The sequence below is a fragment of the Epinephelus moara genome, chromosome 17 (assembly GCF_006386435.1).
Source record: "Epinephelus moara isolate mb chromosome 17, YSFRI_EMoa_1.0, whole genome shotgun sequence".
NCBI classification, from domain to species: domain Eukaryota; kingdom Metazoa; phylum Chordata; class Actinopteri; order Perciformes; family Serranidae; genus Epinephelus; species Epinephelus moara.
In genome coordinates, this window is record NC_065522.1 from 26,567,174 (window position 1) to 26,584,497 (window position 17,324).

Below are 17,324 nucleotides of genomic sequence, written 5' to 3' on the forward strand. Positions count from 1 at the left end.
GTCCTGCAAATCTTCAGTGGCAACCCATGGCGCCCTCTGCTGGAGACGTACACTCATGACAGCAAAACACACTGCTGAACATTTTAGTTAAAAACATGACACATAAAAGTAGGTTTTGTAATGCGGTTTATTTGATCAGGACGCAAATGTCAAGTACCTCACACAGTTTAACAAAACAGACTTTAACAATAATAAGAAAAATGTCCCAAATGTAAAAATATGTTTACATGACAATGGAAGACAAAAAGGTTTAACTCAACGGAAATGGCAGAGGGAAATAAAAACACTGCCCGTTTCGAGACTAAAAAAAAACAACAGATTTACCAGATTTAATTAAGAAATCTTGGCAGAGTGATGGTGCTGCCCTCTGCTACACATAAAGACACCTCATGCTGGTCTCATAAAGCTGCTCCAGTGTTCCCACTCAGACGCCATTGTTGTGCTCTGACGTGTTCCCACAAAGAATTCACTGTCTGGAGCGTTCGTCCTCTCTGAAGTCAACACCAGCTGAGCTATGACTGAACATGTGGCAGGTAGCCAGGGAAAATGTGTGTGTGTGTGTGTGTGTGTGTGTGTGTGTGTGTGTGTGTGTGTGTGTGTGTGAGAGTCGGACTAGCATGTTTTTCTATATACGTGTGTGAGAGTGTGCAGGGCTGGGTGTGAAATGTGGCGTTGTACAGCGGGGGTGAAGAGGAGGCAATGGCTGGTTAGGTTTTGGGGTCTGCGCTGCGGCGTTTGAGCTTTTCGGGGTTGTTTGAGGCCATGTGTGAAAAGTCTCTGAAGATGTCGTGGTAGGTTTCATCACCTGGAAAAGAAGACCAGAGAAGAAGAGATGAGCTTTAAAGCGTAACATGTTTTAAGAGTAATACAAGCTGTTAAAGGGTTTCAACATGTTTTTGCGTCTGAGTGACAAATGGAGACAGCAGTTTTTTAATTTGTCCAGTATTGAGCGAGGGCGCTGCAGCCAGCAGCGGTGAAACAGGCTGCAACGCTGGCACTGAACATCAGTGTGACGTGAGAGGGACGTTTATGGAGACAGATTTGTGTCTGAATTTGTGTGAACACATAGAGATCGTCCGCGTTTTAATATGTAATCTGTAGATACAAAACTACTTCCACAAATACAAAAAAAATAAACAAAAAACCACACAAATCTGCAAACACACAAACAATTCCACAAATAAAACAAATATCTGTGAATAAATTAACAAAATTTTTTTTAAAAAGAATCGTGAATATAACATTTACAACTTTCAAAGAGATATTTGTTTAATTTTTTTTAATGTTTTTTTAGAATTTGTGTATTTTCAGATCAATTTTAAATTTAAAATTTTTTTAATTTATGAATCTTTTTGTATTTTTAGATTGCGTTTAAAATGTACAAATTACACATTAACACTCGGGTTGTCGATCACACAAATAATATTTTGACAAATCTATCTCCGCAGATGTCTGACTCTTACAGAAATTAAATTTTAGTTGGAATGAAAATCAAATTGACAACAGTTTAAATGACTAAGGACATTAGAATTTTACGTTGTGTGGACATTTACATCATGATGATACCTTACGACTAAATACTTAATTCTACGTCAAGATGACGTTAGCATGAGATGTTTGGAGGACGTTGGATTTTGGTTACTTAAAACCAACAAGATATCAACGTCACTGTCTGTCGTCAGTGTTCTACATCAAAGTGACATTGGCATTCGACTTTGTCCTGACATTGATTTGGGTTATCTGACATCACAACCTAAATTCAACCAAATATCTATTGATGTTGATGGCAAGCTGGGAGCCACGCAGGGTGTTTGCACTTTCATTTTATTCATTGTACGTCCACTGAAAGTGTTTGTTTTTGCCACTGACAGGCTCAGATTGTTTTTCATTACTGAACAACTATTTTCGAAATTGGACCAGTATTGAGCAAGAGCGCTGCAGCAGGAACCAGCAAAACAAGCTGCAATGTAACCACCTGGGGCGTGTTTACTTCTCAATTTATGTCCACTTAAATTTCTTGTTTTTGCCACTGATAGGCTCGGGTTGTTATTAAGTGTCTGGCAACGTTATCGAAAGGATCCCGACAGAGATAGACCTTTTTGTTTAACCAGAAACAGCCCTGAAATCTCTGTCGTCAAACCCACCAGACTCCATTTAAATAAACAGTAATTTTATTATCGTAAAAACACATGTCATTCAAAGTCGAAAGAAACAAAATAAAACTCACAAAACCTGTCTTGGTTTGTGTTTGCACTGTTCCAACAATCACCAACTCTGATTTGGTTGAATTTAACTTTTAATTCACTTAGTTAGATGTGAAAATATGCTGTCTCTATACACGCTAAAATTACCTAATATTTACATGGAGTCTGGTGGGTTTGGTGATGGTGATTTTGGAGGCTGTTTGTGGTGAAACAAAAAGGATTATAAGCTCTATCTCTGTAGGGATCCTTTCCATAATGTTGTCAGACACTTCAAATAACAATCTGAGCCTGTCAGTGGCAAAAACAAACACTTTCAGTGGACGTAAACTGATGATACAAACATGCACCAGTGCAGCCTGTGTCACAACGTCAAAAACTGTCATTCCCATTCGTCACTCAGACACAAAAACATGGAAAATAGAGTCCAGGTTGGAAAATACCCAAGCTTCCCTTTAAGTTTAAGAATCCATTTTCAAATTAATGCCATCTCTCCCGGGCTTAAATTCTTGGCTTTGCTCTAATGAGACGCAGCTGTGTCTGAGACCATAACATCTTTAATCAAAAGCTGCATCATTTTGCAGAGGACAGAATCTGAATTGTAATTGCTCTACCTCCACCAGCTATTTCCTGAACACATTAAGAGTCGTAGCCCTAAAGCAAGAAGCATGCAACTAAACAAATAAACACACACACACACGGAGACACGCACATGCACTTTACCTCTCAGTTTGCAGTAGGTGGCACACTGCACAAGCAGTAGAGACCAGCCGGGCATCTCAGCAGGGCGGAAGGCAAAAGACACATGAGTGCACACAAAACAACAAGACACAGTGATAAAGCACAGCACGTCAAATACTGACCAGCAGTTGGTTTTTCAAGCAGACAAAAGCATCACGTTTCCATTCCTTCATGAGAACACACAAGAGACCTTAACAAAAAGCCTCGATAGCCACTGAAGGACAATCATGAAGGAGTGGACTTTGCAGCTTGAGAAGGAGCCAAATGACAAAATGCAAACAAAACCCACTGAGAGCTGCAGCACGGAGCTCTTAAATCCTGATAAACACAAACAGGAGTTCAAACTATTCACAGAATAGCAGCATAAAAAAACGTCCTTGAGAACCACACCTGACATTGAACATAGCTTACGTAGCTGGACTGAAAAAGTCCAACACACATGTGCACAATAAAATCTGATAAAGCCACAACACTGTACAGAGTTATACAAAAAGATCCCAAATATAAAACAGACCAGATATAGGTCTCTTATATATACATTCCCTGTTATACAACATAGGAAACACCCACATGTAGCTCGTTATTGACAAGGTATTCAGAGATTTGTGGGTTTCAAAGTGCAGGATGATGTGCGTTTGTAATTCAAAGTGCAATGTGGACCTCTCCTACTTTGTTTCACAAGACATTTCCTGTCTTCTCTACACAGTATATGAACTGCCGTACCCTGTGTTCTGCTTCTTTCTCTTTGTCTTTCTCCCTTTTTTTCTTTTTTTTTTAAATCTTAGAAGTAATGACGCATGTTTCCTCAAACAATGTGAAAGGCTGGGATCATTGCCCTGCAGATGCTGCAGATAAACACCACATGACACTGCAAAACCAGTGATTTCTGACGCTTAACGACTTAGACAAAAACATGTCTGGTTCCATTTAGCTCCACCAAAAACAAGCCCGTCTCAGCCCCGTTGCCTGTCTCTGTCCTGGGCTGATGTTTTTTAATCCCCCGCTAATCATTCTGCCCCCCCAGAGCCCAGCCACTTATGTGGTTCTTGATCGCCTGGAGGCTCTTCCTGGTGTGGGCCCGCCCACCTCCTGTCCCGCCCAATAAACCCCCAGACCCCTGCCCCCCCGATTGACCTGATTGGCCAAACGCTCCATCCATCTCCCGCATCTCCTTGTTCATTTTGGCGATCCGCAGCCTGAAAAGGAGAAGAGCAGTTAGAAAAGCTGTTGTTGGTAAAGATGTTTAGACTCACACAATGATAATCCCTCCCAACCATCACTTATGACCCACGAGAAGTATGTTGTGGTGTATTTATCTGCATTATTTTCTTCTCATTTTACTGTAGTCAGGACACAAATTTATGTTTCCTAGGATGGTAAAGACGAGGCGCGCCATATTCTGCCTTACACAAAATGCAGTTTAATAATCTGGGACTTTAAATCCCTGGATTAAATCTGAGGCGACAAGTCTTGGCGTGATCCTAGATTCAGATCTAAGCTTCAAGTCCCACATTAACAAGGTGACGAAAACATAGTTTCATCCACCTCAGAAACATCGCCATGGTACAAGCATTTCTAAATTAAACAGTTGCAGAGAAATTGATTCATGCCTTGATTTCGAGCCGACTTGACTACTGTAACGCACTTTTTACTGGCCTCCCAAAAAACATCGCGGAGAGACTTCAGCTCGTTCAAAACTCTGCAACTCGGCTACTAACCAGAATCAAGAGGCGAGATCACATCAGGCCAGTCTGAGCTGCTCTGCACTGACTTCCTCATACATATAGAATTCATTTTAAGCTCCTACTCCTTGTATACAAAGCCCTACATGGGCATGGACCAAGCTACATTGCTAAGTCCCTTGTTAACTACTTGCCTCTGAGAAGACTGCGATCAAATTTATTAGAGGTTCCCAGCAACAGCCGGAAGAAGATCGGCAATGCAGCCAAAGCTATGGAACACACTACCTGTAGATATCAAGGAAGCTAGCTCGGTTGGTCTGGTTGTTTTGGTGCGCCCCCAAGTGTGATTGCTGTGTTCACACCTGCCCAAACAAACCGCATTTAGGGGACAAATGAACTTGAGTTCGATTGAACCGAACCAAACAGGGCACCCATAGTTAGCCTATTTAAGTATCGGCTTTTCCATTAGAACTAATCTAACGTTAGCTTGCAGTGTACGTACACTGTAGAGATGGAGGGGCCAAGTTTGGATGATAATTTACAACCAGTAACCAACAGGTCCTGCAATGTGCACCTTCAGCTGATTGACACTGTCACATGATGTGGTTCTTGTCTGAAATACTCACAAAGTGACGATGTCAGCGTTGGCGGCCTCCACAGCAATGGTAATGGGGTCTTTCTGGTTCTTGTCTTTGGCGTTGTAGTCTGCTCCTCGCTTCAAGAAGAGACAAACCAACCTGGGAGAGTGAAGATACACATGTGAGAGTGTGCTTTTATTGAGGATTGTTGGTTATTGTGTATTCAAGGATTCCCATTAGAACCACATGAATGTGCCTCTTGTCTTCCTGGAGTCCTGCACATTGAAATACAGCACAGACAATTCAAACAAACTGACCCTGGTGGGATAATAAAGATGTCTGACTCTCAATCTACAAACAACAAAAAGCTGACTGCCTGGCAAAAAGGTGAAGCCAGGAACTTTTGCAGAGGCTCAGGAACCATTTTAGGAAACCAGGAATTTCAGCTGAGTTTCAAGAGTAGGAGCTAAGGTTTAAGGGTTTCTCCACCTTAGTTTGTGATGATTTTCCCATCTACTTTTTCACATCTGTTTTGTTTTGCCTCTGTTGATTACATCCATTCAAACATCAGACTTGTGCAACATTATATCGTAAGAACTATATGATGATGATGCAATATCATCGTTGGTCCGTCTACACCCCAACCCTCGCCTATTGTCATGAGCTCTAGGTAGTGACCGAAAGAATGAGGTCGCAAATACAAGCGGCCAAAAATGAGTTTCCTCCGTGGGGTGTCTGGGCTCAGCCTTAGAGATAGGTTAAGGAGTTCGGACATCCAGAGGGAGCTCGGAGTAGAGCCGCTGCTTCTTCGCATCGAAAGGGGTCAGTTGAGGTGGTTCGGGCCTCTGTTCGGGATGCCTCCCGGGCGCCCTTCTGTTAGAGGTGTTCTTGGCACGTCCAACTCGTAGGAGGCCCCGGGGCAGACCCAGAACACTCTGGAGGGACTACATATCTCATCTGGCCTGGGAACACCTTGGGGTCCCCCAGGAGGAGCTGGCAAGTGTCGCTGGGGAGAGGGACGTCTGGAATACTCTGCTAAACCTGCTGCCCCAGCAACCCAGCTTTGGTTAAGCGATTGAAAATGGATGAATGAATGGATGGAACTAATTTGCCCCTAATAACCCTCATCTTAAACATTCTGAAAAACATAAACTGACTCTTAGGTTTGGACAAATTCTGCTTTTGTGCTCCACAGCAGAAGTCTGCAGTCTGTCCCAGGTCAGACGAGATTAGAGTCAGATTCTGCCTGGACTTTCTGATAAGCAGCACAGGTCCAGGTAGTGAAATAATAGGCTCCGTGTTATCTGCTCTTTCTCCATCTCGGTTTGCCGAGTAAACAACCACATTTTTGTACAGAACACTTAATAGGAATGTTGGTGTAAAGCTACACTGAGCATCTTCACAGTGCTCTGAGATGAAACAATTAACATCGATACCCATTAATCTTCTCAGCCACACAAAAGATAAAAACACATCCTACAGTCGAGCTGTAAAAGGTTTCAACTCCTCTGTAGGAGTCCCTTTTGTGTTTTGTTGTGATTCATCACTTCCTTTGTGCGGAGAGTTCCCACTGTACACAACACAGGAATGTCATCTGGGCAAACGGTGAGTCTGCTTAGCTTCGTTAATGGTTCTGGGCGCTGTGCCTGAAGGATTACATTGATTTTCTTTGAGTGAGTGTGTACATAAAGTAATCTGTTTACTTTTCCGCACTTGCACTTCTGCCAGTGACACCGACCTGTGTGGGCGTCTGTTGTTGTTTTGCATTTGTTTGTTTGTTATTTTATTGTTAGGCACCAGATCAGACATTGCTGTTAGTCTGGTGGCCTTGTCTTGTCTCTGGAAATACACAGTCTGTCAGTTTTTCTGACGATGGCCACTTATTTGTCTCATTATTTCTCCCGTAGTTCATTCTTGCTGCAGCCGTGTGCGCCCTCCACTTCCCCATCACCATCTAGTCTTTACGGATTCATCAGCCACATCCGCCTCAGCAGCCTCAGAGTCAACAGCCACCACCAGTGTCTGGACTCCAGACTCCAGTGTCTATCCTGCTGCCACTCAGACTTCTGTTAAATCTCAATCAGCACAAATCATCTGTTAATCTGTACACTCATATTACATATTGAACATTATCTTTACTTCATTCGTCGGTCTCTTCTGATTGAAATGAACATAGCGTTGTGCACACTGCGACAGCTAATAACACTCACGCACTGTTTTTTTATGGCACCCGGTATGCCGGTGTTGTGTCAAAGACTGTTCCCTCATCGATATGTGTCTCCCCCTAACCCTGGACCAAATGTTTTCCCTTTACTTTCCCAAACCACAGAGGGGGGCGCTACACATTTTAACAGAAGGCAAACACTTTTCGAAGAAGGAGCAGACTTGCGTGACGAGTGCGACTGACAATTGAGACAACACAGCTATCGGTACTGCTGAATCCAGTTCATGTGAGTCCTGGAAGGAGTTTTATGAACAAATCAAAGCAGATTACAGTCGAAGGAATCTCACATTTTGCTGCTAATTTTTCCTGTTGGGTCTAAAAACAAGAAGTCCGAACATCAGCTGCATCTGCAACAAGTTTGAAACGACACATCGAGTTGAAGCGATCAGTCTTGGGAAATATCTGCCAGTGAACGATGATCACAAGATTTGATTTTATTTTTTAAAGAACATAAGACATGAATGTAAACTAGTGTTTTCCTTTTTAATCTTTGTGAACTGAACTTTGAGCTAGCTCTTATAAAGTGTACACGTGTACAACACTGGTGACAGTGAAAGTGTGTCCTACCCGGTGTGGCCCAGGATGGTGGCGTGGTGCAGCGGTCCTCTCCCGTTGCTGTCTGCCTGGTTGACATTAGCGCCGTTCTGCAGCAGGAACTCGCAGGCTGCTAGGGCATTCTGGTCAGGAAACAGGAACACACGAGTTGCCACTTATATTTATTTAACGGGATAGTTTGGATGTTTTAAAGTGGGGCTGACATGAGGAACCTTTCCATAGACAGTGTATTGCCTACAGTGGATGGCAGTTGGCACGCCTTTAGTATGGAGAAGCAAACAGGAGTAACGCCACGGAAGCGAAGCCCCTTTCCCACTGCACAGAAAACCCACGAACACCCACTAACATCTGGCTTTTGTCTTCACTGGGAAAGGTTACAATCTGCATTCACTCCCGGGACAAATGACTCTACAGACGTCCCGGGTATTTATCTGCTCCAACTCAAATCGGCTCCGATTGGCAGTAATGGAGATACGACACTCGAGTGGCGTGCCGACTGACATCTACTGTGGGAAATACACTGACTATGGATACAAAGCTAACACAGCCCCACATCAAAAGATCCGAAATATGCTTTTAACACATACAAAAGGTGGAACTAAAGGAGAGGTGGAATCATCATGATTCATCCTCTGGGGACCATCAATATTAACATCAAAGTTAATGGTGCATTTAACGCTCTCCTCACCGCTGAGACGGCCTGTATCAGCGGCGTGCTGGACTCTTCAGCCACGTTTACCCAGTTGACGTCGGCTCCATGGGCCAAAGCGTCGGCCATGACGGGGAAGTTCTGCAGGGCTGCGGAGCGGTAGAGCAGCGCCCCAGGGTGAAGTCCGCTCAGATCCTCTTCTTCCTCCACATCTGAGGGGAGCAGAGGGTTAACATCTAAAGCTTTGACACGTCTGTTACTGAAGGGGCTCAGTTTAAAAATGTGAACACTGCTTGTTTCTGTTGTCAGGTCAGACGTATGCCTCGGTGTGTGTTTTATCTCACCTTTGTGTGTATTGTTCTGTTGGACAAGGTCACTGGGGCTCAGTCCTGAGGAGAGAGAGAGCCACGATTAATGGTTTATCCTGCTGACTGCAACAGCACACACACACACACACACACACACACACACACACACAAAACACAGCAGGTTGCACCCTCAGGATTAGCAACTTCTGCTGGATCACCAACTTTGGGGATTGTGTGTGTGTGGGTGTGTTTCTGTTTTGTTGACATCAGCAGGAGTGTGAAAGGTGATGAACTAGATGACAAACAAGCAACCAGCCAGTTTGTCCATCCATCATTCCTGACTCCTGTCTCTCTGAGTTTACCTGTGACCCGAGGCAGAGTGGCCCGGTTCGGTTTGGGCTTTAGCGGCGGCCGTTGCGCAGTTTTGTCCTGCGTGCCCGCTCGGTTCCTCCTGGCGCTGGATCGCCTCAGCGGGGCGTTCCTGCCAGTCTCTGGCAGCTTTTGGATGAACTTCTTTTCGACGTACTTTGATCGGATCCAGGACTCCTTGTCTCCTCTGAGGGACAGAAACAATAGATTAGAGAGAATAAGATGGAGGGAGTTCATTTTTTCTCCAGCGATCTCCTCTCACACAAAACAAAACAAAACAAAAGAAGCCGACATGCAGGGCTGTTTGTCAGTGTGTCTCTGGTTTTACTCAGTTTGACACCACAACTTGTTTGTGCAGCTGTGAGACAAGAATGCTTCACACATGTCCCCGAGGCGTTCAGTGTCTTTTAATTAAGTCATAAATTCAGTTAAAAAGAGCTCTGTTTAGTGCCTCTTTTCTTTACTATTTAATCACAGAAGACACGTAGCTTTCTGCTGCTCAAAGGAATACTTCACCCCGAAATGATCATTTATATTTCAATTACTCAGCTCGTGGAGAACAATTTGTTTTTCTTGCATGCTACCACATTGAACAAAGAATCCAAAAATTAAAAAAAGTCTTGATGAACTGAAGTCATAGGGGTCCACGCTTAACAACAGCCAAACTACACGCTGACACAGGGAGAACATGCAAACTCCACACAGAAGGGCTCCCCCACCCTGGGTTCGAACCAGGAACCCTCTCGCTGTGAGGCGACTAATATAATCCAAGTCTCATTTATCCAGTCATGTGCTCAGTACATTACTGATGTAATGTAACATCACATGACATATGTCACGTACCTCACAGGATGCAGGGCTTTACTATGTTGTTATCAAAATATCTCGGTTGACTTTGGTTTCACGTGTGACACAAACGGTCTCCTGGGTGAAAGTCCGCTTTTTGTTTGTTCCATCCACCTCCGCTGCCGCCTACCCTATGTGGACTTTTTTATACTATGGAAGTTGCTTGCAGTATCAAAAATGCTGCTGCCTGGTGCATCTCATACCGCCACTAAAGGGTGCCTGTATGCATCAGTATCTGATGAGTTAGGAGTGAAACCTGGTTGGCTTTGAAGAGAGCACCTTTAAGTTTCTCTTTCCGTTCAGTTCCTCATCAGGAGGGACTGTTTGTTTCCAAAGAACTGAGTATACAAGAACTGAGACTTGGATTAAACTAGACGAGTTGTGTGAGAGTTTATAAACGGAAGTTTTGATACAGTTTTGCTGCTGCTCTGTGCTGTCGCCTATAATTTCAATTCCTAAAGAATTTCCTCAGTTTTTGGATTCTTCATTTACTGTGGAACACAGGGTGGGTAACTGATATACAAGTGGTCACTTTATGGGCCAGGTATTGCCTTAAAAACAATTAAATCTATGTTAACTGTACTGTACTGAACAATATTTGTGCTGTTAATGTGTGACTGAGAAAAAACAACACAATAACAAAAAAATGCCAAAAGGAACCAATAAATAAATAAATTAACAGACGCCCAGACAAGATAAGACTGAAAGCTCATGCTGCAGAGACATGCAGCCTCACAGCAAGTTTCCGGAGGACACTTTAGTCACAACGTTAATCATGTGTATCATGTACCTGTGGCGCTTCCTGTCTGCTGTGACACAACAGAGAGGAGAAGAGGAAGTCAAAAAATAAGTCTAAAGAGAGTGGCAGGTCGCTGATATAATCATCTGTAAACCACACAGATCTTTGCAGAGGGTACGTTTTTTTTAGAACTCAGATGTTGGAACCACTGATCTCAACACACATCAACCTTTTCAGAGCCAAACCTCTCACACTCAGAGAGGTGGCAAGTTAAGTCTTTAATCTATGTGGAAATATACCGTCCACAGGAAGAAGCAAAACATCATGTAATGCCATGAATATGACAGCAGGAGGAGATGAAGAGGGTTTCTGTTTGTTTCTGATGAGTGTTTTTGCAGCTTATTCACATGTCAACAGTTTGATAAATACATGATGCTGGAAAATCTTGAATATTTGGAAATAAGGTCCCTCGAAGACAGGTTTGTGTGTTATGTTGTCTCATTATGGAAGATCAAATATGACTTATTTGCAAACAGACAAACAGCTGAAATGCCCAAATCAGTTAACAAATAAATTAAATATGTTAAATATAGTATTTGGTAGGGATTTGTTAGGTGCTAGGCATGTCAGTTTTTGCTTTAATTCGCCTGACACCAATTAATCAGTAAGTAAGCAGTTCATTTTCAAGAAAAAAAAAGCAAAATAACATAAAAAATAAAAGGCTTTTCCTTTAGTTTGACACTCTGTTGACTTAGAGATGCATTTAAAAAAAAATAATAATAATTTGAATGCTTATGATGTAAATGTCTCGACTTTTATTTTTCTGGCTAGCCGTGTTAGCATGCAGAAACATAGTGCCCACTGCCCACCCTCTGGTCTCTGCTGGTTAGCTACCGTTAGCCTTGGCCGCTCTGCCTTGTGCGCCAAACAGGTTGGGTGGGAGCTAGCTAGTGGCACCACTCATCTGCCTTTTTTGTTTGTTTTGGCAAAAATCACAAAAAAAGCATTTTATTCATAAAATGTATTTTTACCATTATTAATTCCAAAGTTTTTATTGGACAGAAACAGACTGATGTCATCAGCATATAAAATAACAACTACAGTTAAACAGTCAGAGACTGGCTTATTAACGTAAAGAAGAAAAACAACAGGACCAACAATAGAACCCTGTGGAACCCCACACATGATGTTGGCCTCACGATAATAAAGTCCCAATGTCCTCTCATCTGCTATTATCGCTGGTAACGAAAGAAAAGAGGCGTAACAGGTGTAACACAACAATATCAGCCTCTAGTGTGACACATAAAGCTTTCTGAACGATAATGATAGCTGACCATGATAACAACAATCGTCCCTGTTATATGGTGGCTGATCTCATCCTCTGCGCAGAGGGTAAGGAGCCTCTGAACCTCATTGTCTCCCCAGTTTGTGCTGCTGTTCTTCTTCTATGAGTTAGCAGCAAACTGCTTTATAAATCTCACACATAACACGTCGTCAAAACGTCACACCTGTCCCGTCCTGCCAGCTCACACTTTTACAATTTGGCTCTGTTACTACCATTGATGACAGCTTGAAACTACAATTGGTAACTGACAGGATTGCAGAAGCTTTGTGGCTGGTTGCTATGCCAATCTTACAAAGGAGAACGACACTCGAACGGTTTCCTCCAGTTTGCTTAGCTATCAAAGCTAACGTTAGCGAATGCGCTGATGAGGTGGACATGATAACCCTTAATACACATAACGTTATTCATCCCTACAACAGGAAATACTTTTTCCCTGACCTGATGTGAAAGGTGTGTGCTGCACATGAGAGCATTTTTGATGATGGCCTCCGTCCAGTCCTTTGGTCTTATCACATTTAACCATAGTTGACTTTGTTTTTCCCTTTGAATTTGTTTGTTGTAAGGCCGGCGTTAACTGAGCCACATGTGTAAAATCACTGGAGTGTCCCTTTAAATGATTGCATGTTGGTTAGTTTGTACCTGGGACTGGAGGGGTGGGGCTTCTTGATGGTGATCTCATCAATCCGGGCCTCGTAGATCCTGTTGATCACCGTGTTTCCTAATTCACACATCAACTAAAGAAAGCAAAGAAATGAGACAAGCCATCAGTGCTTGCTGCTTTATTCTGAGAGTTTATTTAAAGTGAAACGATTGCATAATTCATTGCATAATCATTATACTCAGTGGAACTTGTTTGTTAACACAGAAGAGGCTTTAATGAGTTAGTGTAGCTGCTGCAGTTAAAAAGTTAAATTACCTTAATGAGCTCTGGCTCCCAGGAGTCGAGAGTGAGTGAGCGCACTTTGGAGAAATGAACTCCCAGGCTCCTGTTAAGAGGAGGAAACCATTAAAGCTAAGGTTTCAAGCCAAGAGTGTGTGTGTGTGTGTGTGTGTGTGTATAAGTGTGTGTATAAGTGTGTGTACCTGTGTATCCCTGAGCAGACGATACAAAGCGTGATGCCCAGGTTGATGGAGGCCCAATCGGGACCAGGCTCCCCGCAGTCGCAGCACTGCTTGTTCCCCGGGATCGCCTGGACCTCCTCCAGCGCCTTGCAGCCCTTGTTCTCCTGATCCGCTCCTCCACCTCCTCCTCCTCCCCCACCTCCTATCAAACTGCTCGCAGACACCGAGCTGCAGCGCAGCCGCTGGTAACACACACGCAAAGACACAGAGACAGGAATGAGGAGACGAACAAAGGCACACAACTTCCTCTGTATCTCCTCGGATTAAACTCCCACTGAAAATGCAGATATAGAAGATGAAGTGTGCGTGTGTGTGTGTGTGTGTGTGTGTGTGTGTGTGTTCTCACTGGGCTGTGTGGGTCCTCTCTGTGCTCCTGAAAGGCTGAGGCGATGCTGTTTTGGACGGCGCTGATCCACGCCTGCTGCTGCCTCTCTGAGTCCGCCTGCAACAAACAACACCTACACACGTACATGCACACACACATACACACACATACATGAGAAACTGACGTGGACAAATTCTCACCACCCCCCCACTCTTATACAGGTCACACTAATCCACACACTTAACCCTGATGAAAATTCAGATACGCGTATGCATAAATGCACAAACGTGTTCGCCCACACACACTCACTTTGACGGGGACACCACTTCAAAGCAGAACCGCCTCTCGTTTTCAGTGCTGGGCTTCACCGTGCACAGACGCAAGTCCTCCACCACAACTGTAGGCTGGTCCTGAGAGAGACGCAGGCCGGAAACACACACAGGTCAGGCCGTGAGTGTTATAATGAACATTTGTGTTCTGTGTTTGGCGTTATAACCGGGGTAGGCAGTTTAATTTTGGCGTCATTGGGCAAATATCCATTAATAAACCTTGAGCATACTGTAACTCAAGTGGTCTGAGAGAACATTAGCCTCCTGCACCTCCTCTTGGCTCTGTTTTCAAGGTTTAGAAAATCTATCCTGTGACAGAAAACTTTGGCCAATCACAGGTCGCTTCAGAGAGAGAGTGTTCCTATTGGCTGATCTATACATGCAGATGCACGTCCCTTCGGTGAAAGCCTGAAAGTTGTTACACTAGCATTGGCAACAACCTCCTACACTGCAAGGCAACCCAAAACAGGAAGACAGACTGATCGAAAAGAATCAAAATAAAACATGTCTCAATATCGAGATGCTAATAGTTTAGCCTTATGCTAACAGGAGCTGAAGGCTCACAGCTGCGGCCTCATGTTCATGTTTAGCCAGCTAACCTTAGCTAGAGCCTCGAAACAGTGTGTCCTCCTACTCACTCCCCACCGCAACACACCACCTTGGCAAGAAGAGTAGCAAGCAGTAGCTTCATATACGGATCCCAGTTAGCGGCAGCAGCAACAGCCAGCGCCAACCCCAGCTCTGAGCATGGATGGTTTACTGAACGGGCCTACCACGCACAAGCCAAGCGGCCCAAAGTGTCAGGGGGCCCGCTGGCCTTTACTTGCAGACTGTCACATGTGAAATTAACACATACAAAATGACCTCAGATTCTGAGTGTCTTGCTCCTATGTGGGATAGGAGGTGGGACTCTAAGCATATCTCGGCCCAGGGGCTCACTGTCTAAAATCTCAAGGGGACCGGACAGCTCTGCCTCCCTACTGGATCAGCAAACTTTCTGTTGCTGCTGTTACACCAGTTTGACCCAGCCCAGTGTGACACTCGGCCCTGGGGGGTTTGCGTCGGCTGAATTCAAGCTGCTACTACTGCCAACTGAAGGGCTTTCTTCCGAGCTGCTGCCTGCTCTCAGCGGCGGAGAGTGAGGCGAAGGGATGGTGGGGTGGCTAACGTTAGCTAGCTAATTCTTGTCTGATTTGTGGTCTGATACAGAGAGACAGCTTGGCAAGGAGGGGCTGAGTGAATGAGCTGGATGCAGGTCTACAGTAAAATAAGATTAAGGTGGGAGGGGCTTAGGACAGAGGAGGGTGTAATTTCAAAATCTGCCATTTTTTGCCTTCCCCAGCTTTAACTTTATTTTCAGTAATGACAATTATCTTTAAAAGTACCTTGAACTTCTTCTGATACACCAGCTGATTCTTTTGAATTGAAAACCAACGCCTGGAACGGAGAGAGAACAAGAAAAGGCCATGAAATCAAGGATAGGTTCATTGTTGCACCAAAAATAAAGGAGAGACAAATAGTGGACAAACAGAGCACAGTTCAGGAAACTATTTTCCAACACAGCGGACATTTGAGTCCTTTTAGTGAGACGTGTATGGAGGGAGGAAAGCACAAAGACAAAGCAGCTGTTCTGAGTGAGACATTCTGTGGGTGAACTTGTACCTGCTCCAGGTCTTGAAGGCGTTGCTGGCTCTCTTGTAAAGGTATCCCTCCATGGCGATCCCATTAGCTGCATCAGCGTTGAAATCCATGATGGAGTCATCGTAGGACACGTCCTGGAAATATTCAAGAAAAAAGAAGTGTCACTGGAGTTACCGTTAAGGGCCTATTCCTGTTGTTTTATTTTAAATTGTGGTTTAAAATGTAGATTTATATGTGTAAAAGCATGAAAGTGTTTTTGTATCACCTTTTTCTTGATTGCAGCGTGTCTTTGCTCCATGTCCCTCTTCTCCCGAGCAGAGTTTAGGACAAACTGAGTGTGCTATTAAAACAGGAACAGACACAGAGGTCATTCTCCAGACACAGATATCGATTTTTAAATGATGTGCATGATTCCACTCCTAATAACTCACCATTAAGAGCTCTGATGTATAATCTCCTGAGCTCTCTGATACATTAACTGATTTGCAGTTTTTTGCTCAGCTAAGTGAAAGTGATTAAGTGCTTTATTTAACAGCACATCAGGGGGCTAATTACCAAAACAAGGGCTTAAAGCAACGTCAAACATTTATAACACTTATTTGAGCTATTCTACACTTTGACATCATCCAGTCCTGAGCAAAATACAAATCCTACATAATCCAAAATAATACAACAACAAAATACTATTAATTTAAATGCATTTAGTGAAACTAAAGAAAACCTAGAAATGTGGAAATTGGTAAAAACAGATTGGGGTCTTAGAAATAAAATGAAAATATTGGCTCAAACAAGTGCTCTGAAAACCTGTTGAATGACCAGAATTTCTGATATTAAGGTCATAAATTTATGAGAAAAAATCATGGATATTCTCTGAGATTTAAGAAAACAAATAGAAATAAATAGAACTTCTGGTATTAAAGTCTTGAATTTACAAGAAAATCTAGAATATTCTCTGAGATTAAAGTGGTAGTTTTATGAGAAAAGACCCAAAACTTCAAAGATTTAAGTCGTAAATATGTGTGGGGGGGGGGGGAACTTGGATTTTCTGTGAGATTAAAGTTGTGAATTTACAAGAAAAATCTAGAATAGTCTCTGATATTAAAGTGGTAAATTTACAAGACAAGACCCCAAACTTAAATGATTTAAGTTGAAAATATGTGGAGGAAGAAAAAAAACTTGGATATTCTCTGAAATTAAAGCTGTAAATTTATCCAACAAAAAAAGAACTTCAGAGATTAAACTGGTAAATTTACAAGAAAAGACCCCAAAACTTCAAAGATTTAAGTCGTAAATATGTGGGGAAAAAAACTTGGATATTCTCTGAAATTAAAGCTGTAAATTTACGCCCCCAAAAAAATAGAATTCCTAAGATTAAAGTCCTGAATTTACAAGAAAAATCTAGAATACTCTTTAAGATTTACCAAAACAAACAAACAAACAAACACACAAAAAGGACTTCTGAGACTAAAGTCCTGAATTCAATAGAAAAAATGGGATATTCTCTGATAAAAGTTGTGAATTTACAAACCAAGAAAAACTCATAATTTCCGAGATTAAAGTTGTGAATATATGGGAAAAACACGTGAATATTCTCTGAGATTAAAGTTGGAAATTTACAAAACAAACAAACACAAAACAGAATTTCTGAAATTAAAGTTTCAAATCTATGG

At 42.9% G+C, this 17,324-nt stretch overlaps 2 protein-coding genes across 3 annotated transcripts in view; one reads left to right on the forward strand and one right to left on the reverse strand.

Annotated features, from left to right (window-relative positions):
* zgc:194930 (uncharacterized protein LOC557813 homolog) overlaps nt 1–17,324 on the forward strand; it is a 278,453-nt gene that overhangs the window by 145,182 nt on the left and 115,947 nt on the right. The window lies entirely within an intron of this gene.
* acap1 (ArfGAP with coiled-coil, ankyrin repeat and PH domains 1) overlaps nt 110–17,324 on the reverse strand; it is a 37,158-nt gene continuing 19,943 nt past the window's right edge. Inside the window, exons 9-23 of one of the 2 annotated variants that reach the window (XR_007571486.1) lie at nt 15,920–15,994; nt 15,676–15,788; nt 15,399–15,450; nt 13,994–14,094; nt 13,706–13,817; nt 13,321–13,541; nt 13,154–13,223; nt 12,877–12,971; nt 9,301–9,494; nt 8,975–9,019; nt 8,670–8,842; nt 7,994–8,103; nt 5,251–5,361; nt 2,925–4,138; nt 110–805 (exon numbers count right to left, since the gene is read on the reverse strand). Coding sequence is in view for 1 of the 2 variants with exons in the window: in XM_050067676.1 (XP_049923633.1) it covers nt 708–805; nt 4,077–4,138; nt 5,251–5,361; nt 7,994–8,103; nt 8,670–8,842; nt 8,975–9,019; nt 9,301–9,494; nt 12,877–12,971; nt 13,154–13,223; nt 13,321–13,541; nt 13,706–13,817; nt 13,994–14,094; nt 15,399–15,450; nt 15,676–15,788; nt 15,920–15,994 (1,632 nt within the window). In the remaining variant the exon portion in view is untranslated. The remainder of the gene's footprint in view (nt 806–2,924; nt 4,139–5,250; nt 5,362–7,993; nt 8,104–8,669; nt 8,843–8,974; nt 9,020–9,300; nt 9,495–12,876; nt 12,972–13,153; nt 13,224–13,320; nt 13,542–13,705; nt 13,818–13,993; nt 14,095–15,398; nt 15,451–15,675; nt 15,789–15,919; nt 15,995–17,324) is intronic. The other variant, XM_050067676.1, reaches the window with a different exon arrangement.